The sequence below is a fragment of the Mirounga angustirostris genome, unplaced genomic scaffold (assembly GCF_029215605.1).
Source record: "Mirounga angustirostris isolate CCGP_5_RB_7025 unplaced genomic scaffold, mMirAng1.0.hap1 SCAF_5, whole genome shotgun sequence".
In the NCBI taxonomy this organism is placed as follows: Eukaryota; Metazoa; Chordata; class Mammalia; order Carnivora; family Phocidae; genus Mirounga; species Mirounga angustirostris.
Window position 1 is genome coordinate 121,762,010 of NW_026991713.1, and position 26,931 is coordinate 121,788,940.

A 26,931-nucleotide genomic window follows, 5' to 3' on the forward strand; every position below is an offset into this window, starting at 1 on the left:
CAACCTCCAGAATGAGAAGAACATATTTGCAAATCATATATTTGATAAGGGTTTAAGATCTAAAATATATAAATAACTCCTACACTTCAACAATAAAAGACAAACGATCCATTAAAGAGACAGGAAAAGGATTTCAATAGACATTTCTCCTAAAAAGATACACAAATAGCATGTAAGTGCAAGAAAAGATGCTTAACATTATTTATCAGTAGGGAATGACAAATCAAAACCACAAAGACATTCCACTCTATTAACACACTAGGATGGCTATAATTTTTTAAAAAATTATAAGAAGTAAAATAAATAACAAGTGTTACCTAAGTCCCAGACCTCCTTCAAGGATTTGCTAAGTATCTTTCATCCTGGCCTGTTTTTATCAAGCTCTGTAACATTGCAATTTGCCCTCCCTCCATTTACAGTCTCCCTCAGCTTACTCTCTATTTTCTCAGAGCAGCTGTCACCTTTTAACAAACTCTATAATGCATGTTACAGACAAATGTGGGGGTGGAGGAAGATGGAGGAGAGAGAGAGAGAGAATATTTTCTGTTTAAATCTAGAATATGAGGAAACCATTTTTTTCTGTTGCATTTACTCCTATATACTAGGCGTCTACAACACTGTTTGATATGTAACTTCTTAATAAATATGTGCTAAATTTATTTGCTCTGTTTTCTCTACCTCCCTTGAGAGGGTTTTAAAATTTTATGTCTTTTCAAACACTCTCTCTTATATCTATGTTCTATTCCACTAATCTGCACTATTAGTTTCTTTTTTTTAATTCAATTTTATTATGTTAGTCACCATACAATACATCATTGGTTTTTGATGTGGTGTTCCATGATATATTGTTTTCATATAACACCCAGTGCTCCATGCAGTATGTGCCATCCTTAATACCCATCACCGGGCGAACAAATCCCCCCCCCCCCCCTCTAAAACCCTCAGTTTGTTTCTCAGAGTCCATAGTCTCTCATGGTTTGCCTCCCCCTCAGATTTCCCCCCCTTCATTTTCCCCTTCCTTCTCCTAATGTCCCACATGCTATTCCTTATGTTCCACAAATTAGTGAAACCATATGATAATTGACATTCTCTACTTGACTTATTTCACTTAGCATAATCTCCTCCAGCCCTATCCATGTTGATGGAAAAGTCGGGTATTCATCCTTTCTAAAGGCTGAGTAATATTCCATTGTATATATGGACCATATCTTCTTTATTCATCTGTTGAAGGGCATCTCGGCTCTTTCCACAGTTTGGCTATTGCGGACATTGCTGCTGTGAACATTGGGGTGCATATGGCCCTTCTTTTCACTACATCTGTGTCTTTGGGGTAAATACCCAGTAGTGCAATTGCTGGGTCATAGGGTAGCTCTATTTTTAATTTTTTGAGGAACCTTCACACTGTTTTCCAAAGTGGCCGTATCAACTTGCATTCCCACCAACACTATAAGAGGGTTCCCCTTTCTCCATAACCTCTCCAACATTTGTTTTTCCTTGCCTTGTCAATTTTTGCCATTCTAACTGGTGTAAGGTGGTATCTAAATTTGAATTTCCCTGATGGCTAACGATGATGAACATTTTTTCATATGTCTGTTAGCCATTTGTATGTCTTCTTTGGAGAAGTATCTGTTCATGTCTTCTGCCCATTCATTGACTTGATTATTTGGTTTTTGCGTGTTGAGTTTGAGAAGTTCTTTATAGATCTTGGAAATCAGTGCTTTGTCTGTAGTGTCATTTGTAAATATCTTCTCCCATTTAGTGGGTTGCCTCTTTGTTTTATTGAGGGTTTCCTTTGCTGTGCAGAAGCTTTTTATCTTGATGAAGTCCCAAAAGTTCATTTTTGCTTTTGTTTCACTTCCTTTGGAGATGTATCTTGAAAGAAGTTGCTGTGGCCGATGTCGAAGAGGTTACTGCCTATGTTCTCCTCTAGGATTTTGATGGATTCCTGTCTCACATTGAGGTTTTTCATCCATTTTGAGTTTATCTTTGTGTATGGTGTTAAAGAATGGTCGAGTTTCATTCTTCTGTATATAGCTGTCCAATTTTCCCAGCAACATTTACTGAAGAGACTGCCTTTTCTCCATTGCATATTTTCCCTGGCTTTGTCGAAGATTATTTGACCACAGAGTTGACGGTCTGTATCTGGGCTCTCTATTCTGTTTCATTGGTCTATATTTCTGTTTTTGTGCCAATACCATGCTGTCTTGGTGATCACTGCTTTGTAATATAGCTTGAAATCGGGCAATGTGATGTCCCCAGCTTTGCTTTTCTTTTTCAACATTTCCTTGGTCATTCGGAGTCTTTTCTGATTCCATACAAATTTTAGGATTGTTTGTTCCTGCACTTTGAAAAATGTCATTGGAATTTGGATCAGGATGGCGTTGAAAGTATAGATTGCTCTGGGTAGCATAGATATTTTAACAATGTTTATTCTTCCGATCCATGAGCATGGAATGTTTTTCCACCTTTTTGTGTTTTTTTCAATTTCTTTCATGAGTGTTCTGTAGTTCCTAGAGTATAGATCTGAGGTATCTTATGGATTCTGGTGCTATTGTAAATGGAATAGTTTCTCTAATTTTTCTTTCTACAGTTGCATTGTTATTGTATAAGAAAGCAAATGATTTCTGTGCATTGATTTTGTATTCTGCCTCATTACTGAATTGCTGTATGAGTTCTAGTAATTTGGGGGTGGAGTCTTTTGGATTTTCCACATAAAGTATCATGTGATCTGTGAAGAGAGAAAGTTTGACTTCTTCTTTGCCAATCTGAATACCTTTTATTTCTTTTTGTTGTCTGATTGCTTTTGCTAGGACTTCTAGTACTATGTTGAACAATAGTGGTGAGAGTGGGCATCCTTGACGTGTTCCTGATCTTAAGGAAAAGGCTCTCAGCTTTTCCCCATTGAGGATGATATTTGCTGTGGGTTTTTCATAGAAGGATTTTATGAACTTGAGGAACGTTCCCTCTATCCCTATACTCTGTTTTAATTAGGAAAGGATGCTGTATTTTGTCAAATGCTTTTTCTGCATCAATTGAGAGGACCATATGATTCTTCTCTCTCCTGTTATTAATGTGTTCTATCACATTGATGGATTTGCAAATGTTGAACCACCCTTGCATCCCGGGGATAAATCCCACTTGGTCGAGGTGGATGATCCTTTTAATATATTGTTGGATCCTATTAGCTAGGATTTTGTTGAGAATTTTGGAATCCATATTCATCAGGGATATCAGTCTGAAATTCTCATCTTTGATGGGGTCTTTGCCTGGTTTGGGGATTAAGGTAATGCTGGTCTCATAGAGTGAGTCTGGAAGTTTTCCTTCTGTTTCTATTTTCTGAAACAGCTTCAGGAGAATAAGCATTATTTCTTCTTTGAATGTTTGGTAGAATTCCCCAGGGAATCCATCAGGCCTGGACTCTTGGTTTTTTGGGAGGTTTTTGATCACTGCTTCAATCTTGTTACTGGTTATTGGCCTATTCAGGTTGTCAATTTCTTCCTGTTTCAGTCTTGGCAGTTTATACGTTTCCCGAAAGGCATCCATTTCTTCCATATAGTGGTTGATAACAATTTCTAATAATTGTTTCTATTTCCTTGGTGTTAGTCATGATCTCTTCCCTTTCATTCATAATTTTATTAATTTGGGTCCTTTCTCTTTTCTTTTGGATAAGTCTGACCAGTGGTTTATCGATCTCATTAATTCTTTCAAATAACCAGTTTCTAGTTTCATTGATCTGACGTACTTGCTTCTGGTTTCTAATTCATTGATCTCTGCTCTAATCTTAATTATTTCCCTTCTATTGCATAGCTTAGGCATGGTTTGTTGCTTTTTCTCTAGTTCTTTAAGGTGTAGAGTTAGTTGGTGAATTTGGGATTTTTCTATTTTATCTGAGTGAGGCTTGGATGGCTATGTATTTCCCCATTAGAACTGCCATTGCAGTATCCCATAGGTTTTGGACCGATGTGTTTTCATTCTCACTGGTTTCCATGAATTGTTTATTGATTTCCTGGTTGACCCAAACATTCTTGAGCACAGTGGTCTTTAGCTTCCAAGAGTTTGAAGTTCTTCCAAATTTTTTCTTGTGATTGAGTTCGTTTTAAAGCACTATGATCTGAGAATATGCAGGGCATAATCTCAATCTTTTGGTACTGGTTGAGACCTGATTTGTGACCCAGTATGTAGTCTATTCTGGAGAAAGTTCTGTGTGCACTCGAGAAGAATGAGTATTCTGTTGTTTTAGGGTGGAATGTTCTGTATATATTTATGAGGTCCCTCTGGTCCAGTGTGTCATTCAAAGCTCTTGTTTCTTTGTTGATTTTCTGCTTAGATGATCTGTCTGTTGCTAAGAGTGGAGTATTGAGATCTTCTACAATTAACATATTATTATCAATATGACTCTTTATTTTTGTTAACAGTTGGCTTATGTAGATGGCTGCTCCCATATTGGGGGCACAGATATTTACAACTGTTAGATCTTGTTAGATAGAATCTTCTGTGTCTCTAACTACAGTCTTTAGCTTAAAATCTAATTTGTCTGACATAAGAGTTGTTACCCCAGCTTTCTTTTGAGGTCTGTTGGCATGGAAGATGGATCTCCATACCTTCACTTTCAGTCTGGATGTATCTTTAGGTTCAAAATGAGTCTCTCTTAGACAGCATATGGATAGGTCCTGTCTTTTTATCCAATCTGCAACCCTGTGCCATTTTATGGGAGCATTTAGGCCATTCACGTTGAGCGTGATTATTGAAAGATATGAATCTATAGATTGGGTATGTAAATTTCTGTTCTATATCACTCTTGGGGTCTTTCTCCTTTTATAGATCCACCCCCTTAATATTTCTTGCAGGGCTGGCTTAGTGGTCACATATTCTTTCAGTTTCTGCCGGTCTTGGAAGCTCTGCATCTCTCCATCCATTCTAAATGACAGCCTTGCTGGATACAGTATTCTTGGCTGCATGTTCTTCTCGTTTAGTACGCTGAATATGTCTTGCCAGGCCTTTCTGGCTTGCCAGGTCTCTGTGGATAGGTCTGACGTTATTCTGATGGTCCTCCCTCGGTATGTAAAGAATCTCTATCCCCTAACTGCCCTTAAGATGGTTTCCTTGGTTCTAAGATTTGTGAGTTTTACTATTACAAGCCAGGGCGTTGGTCTGTTTTCCTTGATATTGGGAAGGGTCCTCTCTGCCTCTAGGACACGAATGTTTGTTTCATTCCCCAGATTAGGGAAGTTCTCAGCTACGATTTGCTCAAATATATCTTCTAGTCCTCTCTCTCGCTCCACGCCCTCAGGGATCCCAATAATTCTGACACTGAAACGCTTCATGGTGTCACTTATTTCTCTGATTCTGTTTTCATGGATTTTGAGTTATTTCTCCCTGGCCTTCTCCTTTTCCTTCTTTTCTAACAACTGGTCTTCTAGATCACTAATTCATTCTTCTACCTCACTTACCTTAGCTGTTAGATTATCTAGATTAGATTGGACTTCATTAATAGCATTTTTAAGTACAGCAAGTTCAGCTTTCATTTCTGCCCTTAGAGACTCTATGTTGCCATTAATTGATTTCTCCATTCTAGCTATTGTCTTCACAATTGCAACCCTGAAGCCCATTTCCAACATCTTGATTATATCTGTATCGATTTGAAGTCACATTCTGAGTCTTTCCTATTTTGTGGGTTCCTCCTCCTAGTCATTCTGTTGAGGGGTGATTGAGGGAATGTAGTGTCCAAATCACTGACCACAACCCAAGTAAGATGCACATGTTTTATAGGGACCTTAGGGTTGTTGGCCTCTTATTTTCCCAGCTTGTCTTCTGGGGGAGGGGCCTGCCATGCTGTTACTCAGGCAAGCCTGTTTGGGCAGAGTTGCCCTGCCCCCTGTGGTGGGGGATGGGCTCAGTGAAAATCGGTTTGGGGGGGCTTTTGTTCTCTGGTGGCTTTCCCTGGCGGCTTTCCTTGTCTCTTCTGAGAATCAGAGCAGAAGAGATTGTTTTCAACTCTCTGCCTCAGAGCAGAGAGATCAGAGTCTGTTCTTCAGTGAGCTCTCCAGGTCACACTATGTCCGTTTCTGTCTGTGCTGCTAAAACTGCAGCATCCTGGGTTGTGCGCCCCTCAGCAGGGCTCCCAGTCCTCGCCTCCAGGTAGGGGCATGGGGGCATGTCTCTGCCCTTTGTGCTTCTAAAAATGCCAACCGCCCCCAGTTCACACTGGCAGCCCCACTGCTCTGGGATTCAGTCCAGGGGGTGGCCCTAAAGTCCTTTCCCCACTGCTACCAGTCTGTGAGTCTGTGCCCCATCCCCAGCACAGGAGGCTATTGCTGACCGGCATAGGATCCCCACGGCTCCCTCCACCTTCCTACAATTTCATTGTAATTTTTCTTGGAGGGGAGGCATAGGTTATTAAAAGTACATTTCTACATAATAAAATTTAAAAAATAAAAATTCAAAAAAATTAAACACATAAAAAAAATTAAAAAGAAAATAAAAGTGCATTTCTCCTAACCAAAAGGTATTGTCCAACTTTTTGTTTTCTAATCAATTTCCAGCCTAATTAAAAAGACATAATGTGTTAATCTATTTTAAATTACTGAAATTTCCTTAATGTTTAATAATAATATAATCTCTCTTTTTTTGGTAAATATTGTGTCTGTTTCAAATGAACAGACACTGCAGATGGCAAATACAGTGTTACATTTGCCCATTAGGTTCATATTACTCACTAATTATGTTGATTAAATATCCAGCATCCTTACTAACCATGGTACAGAATTAAATTATTTTCAGTATCACTGATACACTCTTTTTTTAAGATTTTATTTATTTATTTGACAGAGAGAGGCACAGTGAGAGAGGGAACACAAGCAGGGGGAGTGGGAGAGGAAGAAGCAGGCTTCCCGCCGAGCAGGGAGCCCAATGTGGGGCTCGATTCCAGGACCCTGAGATCATGACCTGAGCCGAAGGCAGACGCTTAATGACTGAGCCACCCAGGTGCCCCTGCCTGATACACTCTTAAATATGTATGAACAATAAATATGCTAATCAGAATGTATGGTGAAACAAAAAATAGGGTTGCTTTCCAAAGGAGCCTCTGTATCACTGGCAAAAATATGTTCAAATAATATTTTAGAGTTGTCAGACATACATATCACTTTCGTCTTATTGACTATGTCCCATATTTTAGATATGTTATTTAGATAATAAAGCCAAAAATGACATTTTAATTTGTCTGCCACATTTTGTTTTCAGAGCCTATATGGATGTAAAGAAAATAAAAGCAGCAGGTACTTCTGTTTTAAAAAAAAAATTATTATTATTATTATTATTATTTTCTTCTTTTCCATCAGAGATAGTCCATTCCTTTAAAAGGAGTTTAAATTCTTTCTGCTATTCCTCCATGGTGTATTTCTACCCACTGATATTTCAGAAGTTTTCCTAGAGTTGTGATATTCAATCAATCTTTACCTAGAATTCGCAAAAAAAAAGAAAACAAAACAAAAAAACTCCAAGGACTATGGAACTTAAGGCTAAGTTTTTGATTGGTTGTCACCCAAATTTCTGAAATCAGTTGCTACTGTAACTTTTAAGATTTTTTTCTCCTTCCTATTCTTCTGGGTCTAACTAGAAGATCAAAGTTTACACTATATACAGAGGGGGAAGAGCAAGATGGCAGAGAAGTAGGAGACCTAAATTTTGTCTGGTCCCAGGAATTCAGCTAGATAGGGATCAAACCATTCTGCACATCTATGAACTCAACAGGAGATCTAAGAAAAGAATAGCAGCAACTCTCTGAACAGAAAAGCGACCACTTTCTGGAATGTAGGGGGTGCAGAGAAGTGAATCCGAGGCTATATTCTGGAAGACAGACGGCAGGGAGGGTGCCTCCATCAGCCGCTTCTGGCAAATGATAGAGCTACAGAGCCCCAAATCGGAACTTTGAGAAGTCAGCTCCACTGAGGAATGTCGCTCCAGTGGCTAAGCAGGGGGTAGAACCCTCGCGGGGACAATGTGGTCTCAGGACCCTCGGTGTCACCAAAAGACTGGGGGTGACTGAGTGCGGCAGAGGTCCCAGGAATTGGCGCAGGGAAGCCAGCTGCAAAGACGGAGCAGAGGAGTGGACTCTCAACTCGGGGTTGACATAAACCATGAACTGTGGCACAGTCGGGCCACCACTCTTCCAGCAGGGACCCAACAAGTTGCAGATCCAGGGAAACTCCCCTTCCTCCCCCGGGAGGAACGGCACGGGAGTGCACTGCCGGAATCTGCTGGGTTTTGAGTCTCCAAACGGGGTTCTGTGTCAGAGATAGAAACACTCAGTCACAGGCCGGGTGAGCACTGAGTGCGGCTGGAGCAAGGGAGATGGGAGTGATTGACCGCTTTTTTCTGGGGGTGCACTGAGGAGTGGGGCCCCGAGTTCTCGGCTCCTCCAGGGCAGAGACTGGGAGGCCGTCATTTTCACTCTCATCCTCCAAAGCTGTACGGAAAGCTTGCAGGGAACAAAAGCTCCCAAGAGCAAACGCGAGCAGATTATTAGCCCTGCCCAAGGCTAGCTATGGCGGGGCAATTCCACCACCAGCAAAGACATTTGAGAACCACTGCAACAGGCCCCACCCTCAGGAGATGAGCAAGAACAGCCAGCCAAGACCAAGTTTACGGATCAATGAGAATGGCAGAAAGCCAGCACTAGGGGAATACAGCACACAGAATTCATGGCTTTTTTACCCCTGATTCCTTAGTCTTTCAAAGTTAATATTTTTTAATTTTCTTTTATTTTTCAATTTTTCTTTTTCCCTTTTTAAACCAAAATCTTATCAATCCCTTTTTAAAAAATCTTTTTTATTTTTCATTTTTAGAGTAATATTCGATCGCTTCATAGTAGTTAACCTTATTTTTGGTACATATTTGTTGTTCTCTCTTTAAAATTTTGGGATACAGTTTCTTCTAACAGACCAAAATATACCCTAAATATACCTAAAGTGTATGGCTTTGTTCTAGTCTCCTGCCTGATCACATTCTCTCCTTTTTTTATTTTTTTTAATTCTCTTCTTTCTTTTTTCAACCAATGTCTTATCAATTCCTTTCATAAAATCTTTTCTAATTTTCATCTTTACAGTCATATTCCATCCCGACATCATATTTACCCTTATTTTTGTACATATATAAGCTTTTCTTCTTTAAAATTTTCAGAGGCAGTTTCTTCTAACAGACCAAAATACGCCCAAAATCTAGTGTGTGGCACTGATTTATTCACCAGCCTGATCATATTTGATCGTATATATTTCTTTTTTAATCCTTCCTTTTTTTTTTTCTTTTTTCTTTTTTCTTTCTTTGCCTTTATTTTCCCCTGGTTTCAGGTCTCTTCTGATTGTTTATGTATATTTTTATGGGGTTGTTATCCTGTTAGCATTTTGTTCTCTCATTCGTCTGGACAAAATGACAAGATGGAAAAAATCACCTCAACGAAAAGAACAAGAGGCAGTACCAACTGCCAGGGACCTAATCGATACGGACATTAGTAAGATGTCAGAACTAGAGTTCAGAATGACGATTTTAAAGATAATACCTGGGTTTGAAAAAAGCATGGAAGATATGAGAGAAATGCTTTCTGGAGAAATAAAAGAACTAAAATCTAACCAAGTCGAAATCAAAAAGACTATTAATGAGGTGCAATAAAAAATGGAGGCGCTAACTGCTAGGATAAATGAGGCAGAAGACAGAATTAGTGATATGGAGACCAAATGATGGAAAATGAAGAAGCCGAGAAAAAGATAAACAACTACTGGATCACGAGGGCAGAATTCGAGAGATAAGTGATACCATAAGATGAAACAGTGTTAGAATAATTGGGATCCCAGAAGAAGAAGAAAGAGAGAGAGGGGAAAAAGGTATATTGGAGCATATTAGAGCAGAGAACTTCCCTAATTTGGGTAAGGAAATAGGCATCAAAATCCAGAAGGCACAGAGAACCCACCTCAAAGTCAATAAAAATACTTCAGGAACCCAATATCTAATAGTAAAACTTACAAGTCTCAAAGACAAAGAGAAAATCCTGAAAGCAGCTCAGGACAAGAGATCTGTAACCTACAATGGTAGAAACATTAGATTGGCAACAGACCTATCCACAGAGACCTGGCAAGCCAGGAAGGACTGGCATGATATATTCAAAGCACTAAATGAGAAAAACATGCAGCCAAGAATACTATATCCAGCTAGGCTGTCATTGAAAATAGAAGGAGAGGTAAAAAGCTTCCAGGACAAACAAAAACTAAAGGAATTTGCAAACACAAAACCAGCCCTACAAGAAATCTTGAAAGGGGTCCTCTAAGCAAAGAGAGAGCCTACAAGTAACAGAGACCAGAAAGGAACACAGACAATATACAGTAACAGTCACCTTACAGGCACTGCAATGGCACTAAATTCATTTCTTTTTTTTTTTAAAGATTTTTTTTTTAATTTATTTGAGAGAGAGGATGAGAGGAGAGAGAGAGCACCTGAGAGGGGGAAGGGTCAGAGGGAGAAGCAGACTCCCTGCTGAGCAGGGAGCCCGATGCAGGACTCGATCCTGGGACTCCAGGATCATGACCTGAGCCGAAGGCAGTCGCTTAACCAACCGAGACACCCAGGCGCCCCAATTCATATCTTTCAATAGTTACCCTGAATGTAAATGGGCTAAATGCCCCAATCAAAAGACACAGGCTATCAGATTGGATAAAAAAATAACACCCATCAATATGCTGTCTACAAGAGACTCATTTTAGACCCAAAGACACCCCAAGATTGAAAGTGAAGGGGTGGAAAACCATTTATCATGCTAATGGACACCATAAGAAAGCTGGGGTAGCAATCCTTACATCAGACAAATAAGATTTTAAACCAAAGACTGTAATAAGAGAGGAGAAAGGACATTATATCCTACTTAAAGGGTCTATTCAACAAGAAGATCTAAGAATTGTAAATATCTATGCCCCTAACATGGGAGCAGCCAATTATATAAGGCAATTAATAACAAAATCAAAGAAACACATCAAAATGATACAATAATAGTGGGGGACTTTAACACCCCCTTCACTGAAATGGACAGATCATCTAAGCAAAAGATCAACAAGGAAGTAAAGACTTTAAATGACACACTGGACCAAATGGACTTCACAGACATATTCAGAACATTCCATCCCAAAGCAACAGAATACACATTCTTCTCTAGTGCCCATGGAACATTCTCCAGAATAGATCACATCCTAGGTCACAACCAGTACGAAAAGACTGGGATCATTCCCTGCATATTTTCAGACCACAATGCTTTGAAACTAGAACTCAATCACAAGAAGAAAGTTGGAAAGAACTCAAATACATGGAGGTTAAAGGGCATCCTACTAAAGAATGAATGGGTCAACCAGGAAATTAAAGAAGAATTAAAAAAATTCATGGAAACCAATGAAAATGAAAACACAACTATTCAAAATCTTTGGGATGCAGCAAAGGCAGTCCTAAGAGGAAAGTATATAGTAATACAAGCCTTTCTCAAGAAACAAGAAAGGTCTCAAGTACACAACCTAACCCTACACCTAAAGGAGCTGGAGAAAGAACAGCAAATAAAGCCTAAACCCAGCAGGAGAAGAGAAATAATAAAGATCAGAGCAGAAATCAATGAAATAGAAACTAAAAGAACAGTAGAACAGATCCATGAAACTAGGAGCTCGTTCTTTGAAAGAATTAACAAGATTGATAAAACCCTGGCCAGACTTATCAAAAAGAGAAGAGAAATGACCCAAATAAATAAAATCATGAATGAAAGAGGAGAGATCACAACCAACACCAAAGAAATACAAACAATTATAAGAACATATTATGAGCAACTCTATGCCAGCAAATTAGATAATCTGGAAGAAAGAGATGCATTCCAAGAGATGTATCAACTACCAAAACTGAACCAGGAAGAAAGAGAAAACCTGAACAGACCTATAACCACTAAGGAAATTGAAGCAGTCATCAAAAATTTCCCAACAAACAAAAGCCCAGGGCCAGATGGCTTTCCAGGAGAATTCTACCAAACATTTAAGAAGAATTAATACCTATTCTTTTGAAACTGTTCCAAAAAATAGAAATGGAAGGAAAACTTACAAACTTGTTTTATGAGGCCACCATTACCTTGATCCCAAAACCAGAAAAAGACCCCATCAAAAAGGACAATTACAGACCAATATACTTTATGAACATGGATGCAAAAATTCTCACCAAAATACTAGCCAATAGGATCCAACAGTACATTAAAGGGAATATTCACCACGACCAAGTGGGATTTATCCCTGGGCTGCAAGGTTGGTTCAACATCCGCAAATCAATCAACGTGATACAATACATTAACAAAAGAAAGAACAAGAATCATACGATCCTCTCAATAGATGCAGAAAAAGCATTTGACAAAGTACAGCATCCTTTCTTGATCAAAACTCTTCAGAGTATAGGCATAGAGGGTACATACCTCAATATCATAAAAGCCATCTATGAAAAACCCACAGCGAGTATCATTCTCAATGGGGAAAAACTGAGAGCTTTCCCCCTAAGCTCAGGAATGCATCAGGGATGTCCGCTATTACCACTGCTATTCAACATAGTACTAGAAGTCCTAGCCACAGCAATCAGACAACAAAAAGAAATAAAAGGCATCCAAATCGGCAAAGAAGAAGTCAAACTCTCACTCTTTGCAGATGATATGATACTCTGTGTGGAAAACCCAAAAGACTCCACCCCAAAACTGCTAGAACTCATACAGGAATTCAGTAAAGTGGCAGGATATAAAATCAATGCACAGAAATCAGTGGCACCCAAAACCATAAGATACCTAGGAATAAATCTAACCAAAGAGGCACAGAATCTGTTCTCAGAAAACTAGAAAATACTCATGAAAGAAATTGAGAAAGACACAAAGAAATGGAAAAACATTCCATGCTCACGGATTGGAAGAACAAATATTGTGAAGATGTCAATGCCACCTAGAGTAATCTACACATTTCATGCAATCCCTATCAAAATACCATCTACGTTTTTCAAAGAAATGGAATAAATAATCCTAAAATTTGTATGGAACCGGAAAGGACCCCGAACAGCCAGAGGAATGTTGAAAAAGAAAAGCAAGCTGGTGGCATCACAATTGCTGACTTCAAGCTCTATTACAAAGCTGTCATCATCAAGACAGTATGATACTGGCACAAAAACAGACACATAGATCAATGGAACAGAATAGAGAGCCCAGAAATGGACCCTCAACTCTATGGTCAACTGATCTTCGACAAAGCAGGAAAGAATGTCCAATGGAAAAAAGAGTCTCTTCAACAAATGGTGTTGGGAAAATTAGACAGCCACATGAAGAATGGAACTGTACCATTTCCTTACACCACACACAAAAATAGACTCAAAATCGTTGAAAGACCTAAATGTGAGACAGGAATCCATCAAAATCCTAAAGGAGAACACAGGCAGCAACCTCTTCGACCTCAGCTGCAGCAACTTCCTCCTAGAAACATCGCCAAAGGCAAGGGAAGCAAGGGCAAAAATGAACTATTGGGACTTCATCAAGATAAAAAGCTTTTGCACAGCAAAAGAAACAGTCAACAAAACCAAAAGACAACCGACAGAATGGCAGAAGATATTTGCAAATGACATATCAGATAAAGGGCTACTATCCAAAATCTATAAAGAACTTATTAAACTCAACACCCAAAGAACAAATGATCCAATCAAGAAATGGGCAGAAGACTTGAACATTTTTCCAAAGAAGACATCCAAATGGCCAACAGACACATGAAAAAGTGCTCAACATCGCTCGGCATCAGGGAAATTCAAATCAAAACCTCAATGAGATGCCACCTCACACCAGTCAGAATGGATAAAATTAACAATCAGGTTACAATACATGTTGGCTTGGATGCAGAGAAAGAGGAACCCTCCTACACTGTTGGTGGGAATGCAAGCTGGTGCAGCCACTCTGGAAAATAGTATGGAGCTTCCTCAAAATGTTGAAAATAACAAAACCCAGCAATTGCACTACTGGGTATTTACCCCAAAGATACAAATGTAGGGATCTGAAGGGGTACATACACCCCGGTGTTTATAGCAGCAATGTCCACAATAGCCAAACTATGGAAAGAGCCAAGATGTCCATTGACAGATCAATGGATAAAGAAGATGTGGTATATATATATACAATGGAATATTCTGCAGCCATCAAAAGGAATGAAATCTTGCCATTTGCAATGGCGTGGATGTAACTGGAGGATATTACGCTGAGCAAAATAAGTCAAACAGAGAAAGACACGTATCATATGATCTCACTGATATGAGGAATTCTTAATCTCAGGAAACAAACTGAGGATTGCTGGAGTGATGGGAGGTGGGAGGGATGGGGTGGCTGGGTGATAGACACTGGGGAGGGTATGCACTATGGTGAGTGCTGTGAATTGTGTAAAACTGTTGAATCACAGAAGTGTACCTCTGAAACAAGTAACACATTATATGTTAAAAAAACAAAGAAGATAGCAGGAAGGGGAAAATGAAGGGGGGGAAATTGGAGGGGGAGATGAACCATGAGAGACTATGGACTCGGAGAAACAAATTGAGGGTTCTAGAGGGGAGGGGAGTGGGGGGATGGGTTAGCCTGGTGATAGGTATTAAAGAGGGTACGTACTGAATGGAGCACTGGGTGTTATATGCAAACAATGAATCATGCAACACTACATCAAAAGCTAATGATGTAGGGGCGCCTGGGTGCTCAGTCATTGGGCGTCTGCCTTCGGCTCAGGTCATGATCCCAGGGTCCTGGAATCAAGCCCCTCATTGGGCTCCCTGGTCAGCGGGAAGCCCGCTTTTCCCTCTCCCACTCCCCCTGCTTCTGTTCCCTCTCTCGCTGTGTCTCTCTCTGTCAAATAAATAAAATCTTTAAAAAAAAAAAAAAAAACAGCTAATGATGTAATGTATGGTGATTAACATAACATAATAAAATAAAGTTTACAGTTTATACAGGATAACTCAAAATTCATATAGCATATGTTAACCACACTATAATTAAAACATTCAATACTGTAGAATGGGATTATAGGTAGATTTTTAAAAATACATAATACAAATAATCAATGCTATTTAAAAAAATCATACTCATGTATGAGAACCAGTATCAAAATGTGGGTTTCTTTTTTAAGGTCTAACGTCTGTTGTTTATTTGTTGTAATGAGTTGAAAAAGTTTTCTTTTTTCTATATAATACCTGGAAGTAATTCAGCTTTCTTGCACCAGTATTACTGATATGTGTAGCCCCATTCAAAACCTAAACAAGAGTGATTTGGCAATCAACTCACCAAAAAGCACTTTCTGGTACAATCTTCTGTCCAAAGTCTTATGATTACTTTTACCTTTATTTTTCATACAAAAGAACTACCGGTATTATGCTAAGTGAAGTAAGTCAGAGAAAGACAACAAATACCTAATGATTTATATGTGAAATCTAAAACACAAAACAAATGAATAAACAAACAAAAAGCAGAATCAAACCTATAAATACTGAGAACAGTGTGATGATTGCCAGAGGGTAAGAGAATGGGGGATGGGCAAAATGGGTGAAGGGTAGTGGGAGACACAGACTTCCAGTTATGGACGAGTAAGTCATGGGAGTAAAATGTACAGCAAGGGAATATAGTCAATGGTATTGTAACAGTGTTGTGTGGTGACAGATGGTAGCTACACTTGTGGTGAGCATAGCATCTTGTATAGAGTTGCTGAATCACTACATTGTGCATCTGAAACTAATGTAACATTGTGTGTCAACTATACTCAAAAAATAAAGAACTACCAAGACAGTAACTTCCCACACATTTCAGACTCTCTTAACTATCAGCATCCTTTCCTAAATACAGACAAAGCATTCCTAGAAATATTTACAAATTTAGAACCTAAACACAAAGAGTTCTGGGAAAATTTAGCCATAAATAAATCAATACTTTCAAAATGGCATTAAATTTTATCTGGGGAAAGAGATACATTGGCAACATAAGAAATAAAATTCAAAAGCATAATATCTGCTCTCTTTGACTGATAACCTAGATTTCTGTGATATTGAAATGAAAATGGCAATGAAGAAACTGTAAAAGCATTCGATGCAGAAAGTAACTAAACACGCAGCAGAAAATATTTACAAGGTAAAGATTAATAGTAATTCAGAATTCAAGATTAGCCAAATATATTTGCTTGGTTCCTGTGTGCTAATAAATAGATATTGGAAGAAATAATCCACAACTGAAGAAACAGCTACTTGATATAAATAGGATTTCTACATCTATAACTTTTTTTTTTAAATATTTTTAAGATTCAGCTTTACACAGAGGTGGTATGGAAGCTTTAGCAAAGCAGTGAATCATAAAGTTCTTGGTTCTAGGACCAATTCTGTCAACACCAGTCTTAAGAACTTTGACAAAATTTTAAGTACTCCTGTTGGTGGCTTCCTCTGTGGAATATACAGTAAGAGTGTCTGTCCCACTTACCCCTCAGGGCTTCTGTGAAGATCACGTAGACATTAGTAGATTAGAGGGCTTTGAACGTTAAAAGTTCTACACAAACAAGAGCTCTTACTCCACTGAAGTTGTTCTTGATATTCCAGATTTGGTTCAGTAACAACAACAAAGGCTCAAACAAAAATATTCTTGCTCAGAAATTATTACAAGTAAGTGGAATAATTTGTCAACCTTCATTTTGACAATCTGTATTCACCTCATTTGCAATGCAATGAGGTAATAATTGGACTGTGTTGCACAATTTACAGACTTACCCAAATGAGCATATATGGCCCATTTAGCTAAGGATATTTTAATAGGTGCTATTTATTACGAGTTGATCTCCTACAATAATATCATACAGCTGATATGTATTTCCTTTAGAAGACCACTTTGTTGGGCGTCTGGATGGCTCAGTTGGTTAAGCGACTGCCTTCGGCTCAGGTCATGATCCTGGAGTCCCTGGATCGAGTCCCGCATCGGGCTCCCTGCTCGGCAGGGAGTCTGCTTTGTCCTCTGACCCTATCCCCTCTCACGTGTTCTCTCTCTCTCATTCTCTCTCTCTCTCAAATAAATAAATAAAATCTTTAAAAAAAAAAAAAGAAGACCACTTTGTTTAATATATTATCTAGGTATTTATTTATTTTTAACATTTATCACATCTCATAATTTACACAAAGGAATGACAACTCTCTCAAATGCATCAAAGCATAGAGGCTTGTGAGCCCTGCACGAATTGGCATTGATGGATGTTTTGCTTGTCTTTTTCCCAAAACTTTCTTTCATATGAAAAATACCTGTTTCCATTCTGTTTGTCTTTGAACACACCTGTTTTCCAATTTATCACCAATTATTTCACACACACCAAGCCACCAACTAGTTTTAAATGAATTACAGTTCTAAATTAAGTATTGAGAGAACGAAAGAAATGTATTTAAATAGGTAAATCACCTTACCTGACTTGGCTACTGAGCTTTTCATACTTCGTATGTTTCAGCAATTAACACACCACATGCAGGGTAAGGTTGTAGGAGACAAAGGGGAAAAGTGAGGAAATAGAAAACTTCCACTTACTGCAAATGAAAGTAGATTCATCTGAATTATCAGCGCAATCATTCACAAAATCACACAGCTTGTCCTTTGCAATGCACTGCTTGTTTGCACACGTGAATTCTTGAGCAGTACACTTCCTGTCTGGGCTAAGCAGGGGGGCACAATCTTGAAAGGAAATATCATCCACTGCTACATCTCCCATGTAACTGATACCACGCTTTGCCCTAAAGACAATCTTTAAAAAAAAAAAGGAAGAAAGGAAAGAAGGAAAGGAATCCAATTTCAGTTGAATTGTCCAAGAATTCAAAATTTGAGGCAACCATTAAATACAGGACATTAGGTTTGAATCTAATAAAAATACCCCATAACGAAACTTACCCAAAATGTTTGAGAGTCATCCCACAAATGTGGGAGTGGCAACACCACTATGTCTCGTCTAGATTTTTAGGACAGGTGGCAAAGATAACCAGCAGGAGCCACCAACCTACCAATGCTGCTTCTCTCTCATCCAAAACAAGACCTGCTTGCTTCTTAGAGCCTCACCTGCACCTCGTATGGGAGGAAAGAGGCCAATCAGGTGACAAAGCACACGAAGAGAAAGAAGATGCAACCACATCCTTTATTTTGGCCAATTTGTTGCCACTCCTCAGATCTGTCCACCCCAACTATGTGAAAGTGAAGATATCAAACCTCAATACCATGAGTTTTTTTAAATTGCCCACATTTTTGGAATTGAAATGATTTTAATTTGCCTTTGACCAATGTATGTGATGAACAAAATTCTCATGTGTGCCACTGTCTGACAGGGAAATCCCACTTACATGGACTCCAAAAGAATTAGAAATGATTAAAGGTCATAACAGGAGTTGCTAAAATGTTTAGAAATTTCATCTTCAATTTGTAACATTACCAGTGCTTGGAAGAACAATTAACACTGTTTCACGGAACACAAGAAGTCACAAATTATTTAGTTTCAAATTTCTAAGTGAAATTAATTCAGAATGTTTCTATTAAATTTCTCTGCATGCCAAATATGTATTTGTGTATTAACATAAGAAAAATTCACATATTTTAAAGTAAATTTAGAGCAATTTGAAATGAGTTAACAAGGAATACAGATTTACTTCAGTGATTTTATACAAATATTTATTGTTCAAACTCCCAAACAGCTTTTGATGAAATCTAAACATTTTTCTCAAAAGAATTACAATTTTTCCTGAGGATGTGTTATGCTTTTATGTGACTGTATGAAAATGCATGTTTCCCTTTTAAGATAAGATGGTAGAATAATTGAAAATCTTGCCTCTCAAATTATCAAAACCAAAACAAAATAAAAATACAATTTTTATGTTAATTCATATACCAAATTTACATATATTGTTCTTTATAACAGATATGCTGGAAAAGAAAAATAAATTTGATAGATTGAGAGGTTGGAAGTCATTAAGAAAAGGTGAAACTAGAAAGAATAAGGACTACAGTGTTTTATAAGGAAACACCGATACACAAATTGAAAAGGGTACTCTATTTTCTGGATGCATCTAAACATTTAAATATGTGATACAGTGTTCTGTGAAAAAGAAATCAGATAATAAGTGTTTCCTTATTAATTTGTTTTTGCACAACTCTATAGATGGTCTCTCAGGTGCCTGCCATGTTCAAATGATCAAATCACTGCTTATATCCCAATGCTCCATAAGATGTTGGTTAAGATTCCATACACTTTCTTACTGAATGTGATTACACTTTCTTTAAAGAGTAATTATATTTTTTCAGTAAAATAAAAAGGGTCAATTATTTTGGAAAATTTGGAAAGCAATATGGCACAGCGTTTGGATTATGGACTTGGAGATAAACTGGCCTTGCTTAAAGTCTGTCTCTGCCATTTTGTAGTCTGCATCTAGAGCAAGTTCCCTCGTGTGTAGGTTAACTGTGTATTCTAATATAAAAGGGGGATAATGATCATACAATGACTGTAAAAACTAAAGGAATAAATGTTTCAAATTCATAGCATAGAACTTAGCACTTAGTAAGTGCTGTGTATATGCCTGCTTTAGTTACACGACCTATTTTACTTAAGTACTTTGACCTTAAGGTCAAAGTTTGAGGGCTCCCAAATAAAACTCCGAAAACTACTCAGTGCTGATTCCGCATATAATTTCTAAAAGCATCTTATATTTTACTCAAGGGTTAGAGGTATTCCTCTTTCTGAGGTGAAAGGGAATGATATTGTCAAAATGGGAAAAACACAGACAGTATGCCTGGCTCAGTGTATAGTACTGAGCTTTGCACATAGTGGGTTCTTAGTAAGTCTGTATGGAAGGAATGAGTGAATCCAAAAAAAACATCAAATATTCACAAGCCATTATTATCTAATTTTAAGAATCAAGCAACATGGGCATATTTCTCTTCAATCAAATTTCAGTATATGAAAAAGCAAATTTCAGAAACGTTAATTAATAATTGATTCCTCCTGCTGAAATCCCCCTTAATGTTATTTTGAACATGATTTTACTATACAAATATTCTACTTGCACAGAACTAGTTAAGAATTCATTGCCTGGGGTAGAAGTCTATGTCTGGCAGCAGCGAAAACTTCTCCATGTTCTTGCTGAGGATTCTTCTATCCTCAGTTAAAAGATCTTAGAGAATGAACAGGTGGAGTCATTTTAAAAATAAATTTCATATTGTGCAATATGAAATTGCAGTCCAATAATTACATCTTCAGGCTGAACTTATTTCTTATCAATTTCCTAAATAATCTACAAATGATCCATAAAAAAACTGGGCTCTAGTGAGAGGCCAAAAACATATGGGATTTATGACACCTACCATTCCAAGAAATTGGGGACAGGGCTGTATTGATCCTTTACAGAGGTAGCTGCCCTGTGCTTCCACCGGTATGGAGAGGAGCTGATCTTTCACATAGCATGTGACTATAGTTACTGAATTAGCCAAGATATATCTTCTATATAATTAGCCAAGATATATCTTCTATCTAGAGATAAATGGTTCTAAATTCATGAAATTAAGCCCTGTGCAATTAACACTAAGAAAATGGTCCCAGGCATAAATGCTTTTGGCTTCTCACTTTCCTGATCCAAATCTTAAAAATTTTAATAGCTAAGCTAAGGTTTTCTTCCAAGAAAACCCCCTTCTGCCAAATACATGCACACACACACACACACACAAATACACATACGCACGTGCGTGCACACACACACACAACCATGAGTTATTTTCTTGATAATCCATAAAAAACAAAATCCATACCAATTACCTTGGCATATAATTATCTTCAATTTAAGCATATGTACTACTTCTTATTTTAAATTGTTAGAGATGTGTAGGTCTTATACTCCTAATATTATTGTAATCTACATGAAGACAAATATAGCATTATATAATTTTGTGCCTACCCAAAATATTTTTGAGTTAGGTAAATCAATTACCTCTACTAAGGTTCAACAATACAACGTGCTCTCAAAAGTCTGTCTTTTTAATTAGTTTTGAAATAGATTAACATAATTACTCCACAGTCTCCGGGAATATATCTGTAAAATCGAGGGAGGTGTTCTTTGTATGAGTGAGGCTGATTGTGAAGTGAAGCATGATGGCTGGCATTAAAATTACATAGTCCTAGAACTTGGTTGTCTATCTGGGAGAAATTAGGACATCTGGAACTGTTAAATCCCTTACGGAAATGCTACATGGAGTGGTAGGCATTCATATAACACATCAGGAAGGGGATGGGAGGATAAAAAGGCTATGAGTGGAGGAAATAAAGTAGGATTAGAGAAAAAAAATTCAACAAAACTCCCATATCACCCAACAACTACTTGGCTTAACAAACCTGTATATGTGATTGAACGCCTAAAAACACTTCCACTTTCTTCCACTGTGCACCTTGCTGTCCTCTTTGAGCCCACAATTTAGAAGTAACATTGTCTTTCTTGCTGAGTACCTACCGAGATAAATTAAGTAACAGGTGTTAAAATATTCTGTCTTGATAAATTTTAAACATTTAGAATTTGCCCAGTGATTTTTAAAAATTTTAATATCACCATGAAGTCCCTTAGAGAAAAGTGGGGACAGTTAACGTTAGATGTCTTTGTTTTCTATACAGCAATGTGTCTCCAGGATCCCTCACAAGCTTTGTGTAATAAAGGTGTACATGAATATCTGTCAGTCAGGTCCAAAGAGTCTAGGCACCATTTCATTAACACTTAACTACATTAGCTTTTAAAAAAAAAAACTGACAGAATTAACAATTGGAGTTTTATATATTAAATAATATTCATGGAGTCGAAATGAAAAGCACTTATTACTTAAACATTTTTTTGAGGATGACTTGCCTTCCTCATGCTCTTGGGTTCAGTGGGGACAATGTGTTATAATGGGAACCCATTCAATTTTAATAGCACACCTGAGTTATATGAGTGGGCACTGACTCTTCCTCCCAAGAGCCTTGACACCTTGCATTCTCCTCAGTACTCTATCCTTATTCTAAAGGGAAATTCAGATTAGTCTCAGCAGACAAATTATCCTGGCTCTCCTTTTAGAATGCTACAAAATGAACAAGAGAGTAACTGAAGAGAACAGGGAAAAGCAGAACAATTCCACATTTGAAAGTAACTGACTTAGTTGGTTTATTTATTTCACAGCATTACTTCTTAAAAATACAATGTGTACAACCCAAAGAATCATTCTGGTAATGGGTTTGTGAAGGTTTTGACTTTTGAAAGTGAAGGCAACTTTTAATGGTTTCATTATCTCCGTATTTTCAGTTAAATTGAAACAGCTATTTTTTATTGGAGTATAAATAACATTCAAACTATTAATTTTATAGAAGTAGAGTTTCAAGACCCTTTAGAATTTCTAAGTAATAGGGAGCTAACAAAAATAATGCCATAGTTTTGGTCTAAATAATTTATATAATTTAAGTTAACAACATGCTTCAGGGGCACCTGGGTGGCTCAGATGGTTAAGCATCTGCCTTCAGCTCAGGTCATGATCTCAGGGTCCTGGGATCGGGTCCCATATCAGGCTCCCTGCTCAGCGAGGAGCCTGCTTCTCCCTCTGCCTGCCACTCCCCCTGCTTGTACTCTCCCTCTCTCTCTCTCTGGAAAATAAATAAATAAAATCTTAAAAAAAAAAAAAATGCTTCAAGATCAAAAAAATATAATTCCTAAAAAAGTAAAAATCATTTTTTGATGAATACTTTAAAAAAGTATGGGAAATAGATCTTTGTATGAGTGCCATTCTACATATAAATGACTAAGAAAAATATGTTCATGCACAAAAACAAGGATCACATGCACTACCATTTTAGTTATTTGATAACTACTTATGACATTTTAATATTTTATAAATTTTCACCTACTAATACAAAATTGTACCTGAAAAAAGAAAGTATATTTCAGATAATTAATCTTAACTACAAAATATACCAGTTAAATAATTCTCATTTTTCTGATGAAAACCCTGCAGTAAGCTGTACTGATTGCTTGCCAAAAACCATTTTTTAAAAAGTCAATCTAAAACAAATGATAAGCTATAACTTTAATCCATAAGACTATTGGATGTTTTTAGATTATCAAACATGTACACATACTTATATACAAACAAGTTTACTTTTAAATCATTATTGGTAAGGAGTCTCACCTATAATAAAGAAGATAATTCTTCCAAAACTGATAAGTAAATATAATATGTTTTCAAGTAAAAAAAACAAAACAAAACAACAGCATTTGTGAAATATGCTTATCTAAAACTTATTTGGAAAAATAAATATTTAATATAACCAGGAAAATCTTAGAATAAGACAGTAATAAAATGAGGAGACAAAGCACCTAATATTAAAATTATAATCAAGGCACAGGGGAAGAAGTGGTTAAGCAGCTGGCTTGCAGTCTTTGTTGGGGGGGAAAAAAGTAGGTAACTACCTGTATTCTTTTTGCAAATATGCTAAACATAGGCTTCTTCACTAACAAATTAATGGTATTTGACAAGGGGAAGAGCCCTCTGCTATGCCTGCATTTAGCAAGATATTCCTGGTCTAAAACTGCTCACGGTAAACGATTCTAGAATTTTGGGATTGGTCTTTTAGACATGGCTTCCTGGAAAATGCTACATAGGGTATGAAATAGTACAAATGGAGATGTTTGACAACTGAGTTGGCTTGTTCTGTGTAAATGATGCGTCTATACATATTACTTAAAACCTCATATTGTATAAGGCATGTCCAATATGGGAAAAAAGGATGTAGCCATCTGCCTTGGGACTCCAGAACCTCTCTCTGGTTTGCCTATATAACTTGGCCTTCTAAAAGAAACCAGGACCCCCTGGAAAAAGTTAACTCCAGGGATGGAACAGGATAAAATTAAAATGAGTCTGGAACATCTTCTTGGACAGGAAGGAAGAAAGACTAATGGGACTGTCAAAGAGACATAGAAGCCAGCTTCAGGTTCTCCTATGAGCAAATCCGGGACAATTTAAGAATCAATGAAAAATAACAATAATAATAGACAATAACAAATTGAATACAAAAAGGATCCATGAATCCACACTGATATAAATCAATAAATGGAGATGTAATTTGGTTGTTGTTGTTGGTGGTAATGGTGTTCTTTATAATGGAAAACTAACCAACAAATGTAACAGAACAATGGAGTTAAAACATCACAATTAAGCAATCATCATAGTAAAATTAATTCCGGTGAAAAATACTAAAGGAAGCAAAAACTAGCAAGGAAAATTGACTTGAGAACAGGATTTTACATACTATCAAAATATCTCTTCACAAAATATTTATTGATAACAAAGGGAACAAAAGTAATAATACCTATGGATATCATGTACTACCAATGGGATGCAGTAAAAAGAATACAATATTGGTAATATTACAGCAAATATATATATAATATATAAATAATATATATAAATATGTATGATATATATAGGTTTAACATTGAACAAATCTAAATTGAGTGGAGTCTACATATTGGATTAGATTAAAATATTTTAAAATATCAAGGTCATAAAAGTCTAGAGAAGATTAAGGAATTATTCCAATTTAAAAGACACTAGGAAGAAATAACTAGGTGTGATATGTGATCCTGTATGGAATTTTTCCTATAAAAGATGGTCTGGGACAATGAGCAAAAAAATAGGAACTCTGATTGAAAGTTATACTGGGGTTGTCTGTGAGATTCTTGAAACAGTTCGAAATAGTTGAAACAGTAATTCTGAAACAGTTTAATTTTTTTTAACAAAGAAACAATTTGAAAAAGACAATTGGAAAATGTAGCAGCAGAACCATCAACTTGAAGAATGCACATTCAAAGGTCATTGAAGTGTGTATAATCCATTTGCACTATTCTCAGAACATTGGTCTTCTCAGAACGCTGACACTAAAAACTACATGAAACACTTCAAGTACAAAACTGTATTACACACAAGCTGTGTGTATTTATTCTGAGGTTTCAGAATAAAGATGATAACCACAAAGTGAATAGTAAAAACATCCTACTGGCCATTCAGGTCTAATTCTGCTAAAGCTTTTTTTTCAATCATGCCATATTGAAACTAGTAAGGCGTTGATAATTACCCATTCTCATCTACTAGCAGACCATATTTTAATAACACTAAATTGTACAGTATGAATTTTTATAGAGAAAATTTAGAAAGTGCAATTGCCTAAGGAGTACCTGAAGAGAACCAATTGTGACACCATTCATATGAGTCCAGAACACCAGGGTACATCTTGGTCCCATGCGTGAAATAACAGGAGTGAGTATATCAGCCGTATCACCAAATTTTCCATTTGAACTATCAGCATACAGGTACCAGCCATCTGTGGTATTTCTGGGGAAAGTACAAAGTGTATATCAGATTAAAAAAAAGAAGAAAATCATAAAACATATGGCTCATCACTGACCATACTTTATTGTTCTGTAAGTTTTCCTAGAAGCATAATAATGTTTTATAGCATAATGATGACTCACAATCTTCAGCAGCAATAATTATTCTACTGCCTCTTACCTATAGCCAGGAGGATGCCACAGGCAGTTCATTCAAGACTGGCTCAGTCTGACCCCTTTCTGGGGACTGTGGATGAAGGTCACAGGCCTAAGCCTCATCTCATCCCAGAGGCCTTGGGAAAGGAGATTGGGGATTCTTTCTTCCTGCCCAGACAGGGTATGCCCCCCATGGCTGCCTTTCTGAAGGAGTGAATCCAATGTTGACTGGAGAAATACCATGTTTACAGCTGGAGGAGAAACATGCCCAACACTGGTGGAGGTCTGACTCGCAACAGGGCCCTGGCCTCCTTTATGGCACAGGCAGAGATGACAGGGACAAGGAGCATATGACTCCTTCTGCTCCCTGATCCTGTGGTACTAAAACCACTCACCACCTTCCTCAAAGCCTTCTTGCCCCTGGGCATTCCCTGCCTCTATCATTCCCTTCCTCTAAGAGTCCCAGCTCCTTGACCTATCAGCTGTCTCCCAGAAAACCAGTGTTTGGAGCAATAAGATTTTTTTTTGCTTGAGTCTTTTTTCTAAAGAAAGGTAAAGAGCATTGTGAGAATCTTTATGCTGTTGAGGTTTACCTTCTTAGAAAACAGATATTAATAGGATGGATGTCTGAGTTTCAGCATCAGAGTATCTTTCAGAAGCTCGGAACAGCAAAAGTTCGGCCTCCACTGCCTAAGGAGGGGGCCCCTCACTCTCTGCCCTCAACTTGCTTCATGCTGGCTGGGTTTCCAGCCCGCGCATCAAGTGCCCCACTCAACTTTGATCCTGCTTGTGCCACCCCCCCCCCCACATATCTGGGGGCACTTGTCACTCTTGGGTTATTGCTCTCCCCTGACTCCTTTCCCCGTCCTTGGTCTGTCTGGTGGCCCCCTGACAGGCAGAGCACTGCTGGAGTCGCCTAGGAATTGGCAATGTGACAACAGCCAAGGTTGAGGCTGAGGCCCAGGGACAGCGCCTCGGCCATCCTCCCACACTGGGCTGAGACACAGCCTTTGGGATGCCAGGTCCATCTCTGATCCTGCCTGCTAGTCTTGGAGGACAGGGACTCCTGTCTAGAGAGACATCTTCAGAGGGGAAACCAGGAGGTGGGACTTGAGGGTTGGCTAATGTAAGCTTCCACAGCTACCATCAAGTGGTGAATCCATTGCCACTGGTTGCCCAGGGGTCCCCACATCTTTTTTCCCTGAGAGCCCACAGGGGAAAGGGAGTTTGTTGAGGAATATTTTAAAGAAACCTTTTGTGCCTTTCATCAGAGCACACGAGTAGGTTGCAGTGATTTAACATTTGTGTGGGGTTGACTCAGGTGCAAGG

At 37.9% G+C, this 26,931-nt stretch overlaps 1 protein-coding gene across 1 annotated transcript in view; it reads right to left on the minus strand.

The window, feature by feature from the left end:
• MALRD1 (MAM and LDL receptor class A domain containing 1) overlaps window positions 1–26,931 on the minus strand; it is a 790,469-nt gene that overhangs the window by 443,246 nt on the left and 320,292 nt on the right. The window contains exons 23-25 of the mRNA XM_064590300.1: window positions 25,294–25,450; window positions 21,438–21,548; window positions 17,606–17,819 (exon numbers count right to left, since the gene is read on the minus strand). Of these exons, the coding sequence (XP_064446370.1) occupies window positions 17,606–17,819; window positions 21,438–21,548; window positions 25,294–25,450 (482 nt within the window). The remainder of the gene's footprint in view (window positions 1–17,605; window positions 17,820–21,437; window positions 21,549–25,293; window positions 25,451–26,931) is intronic.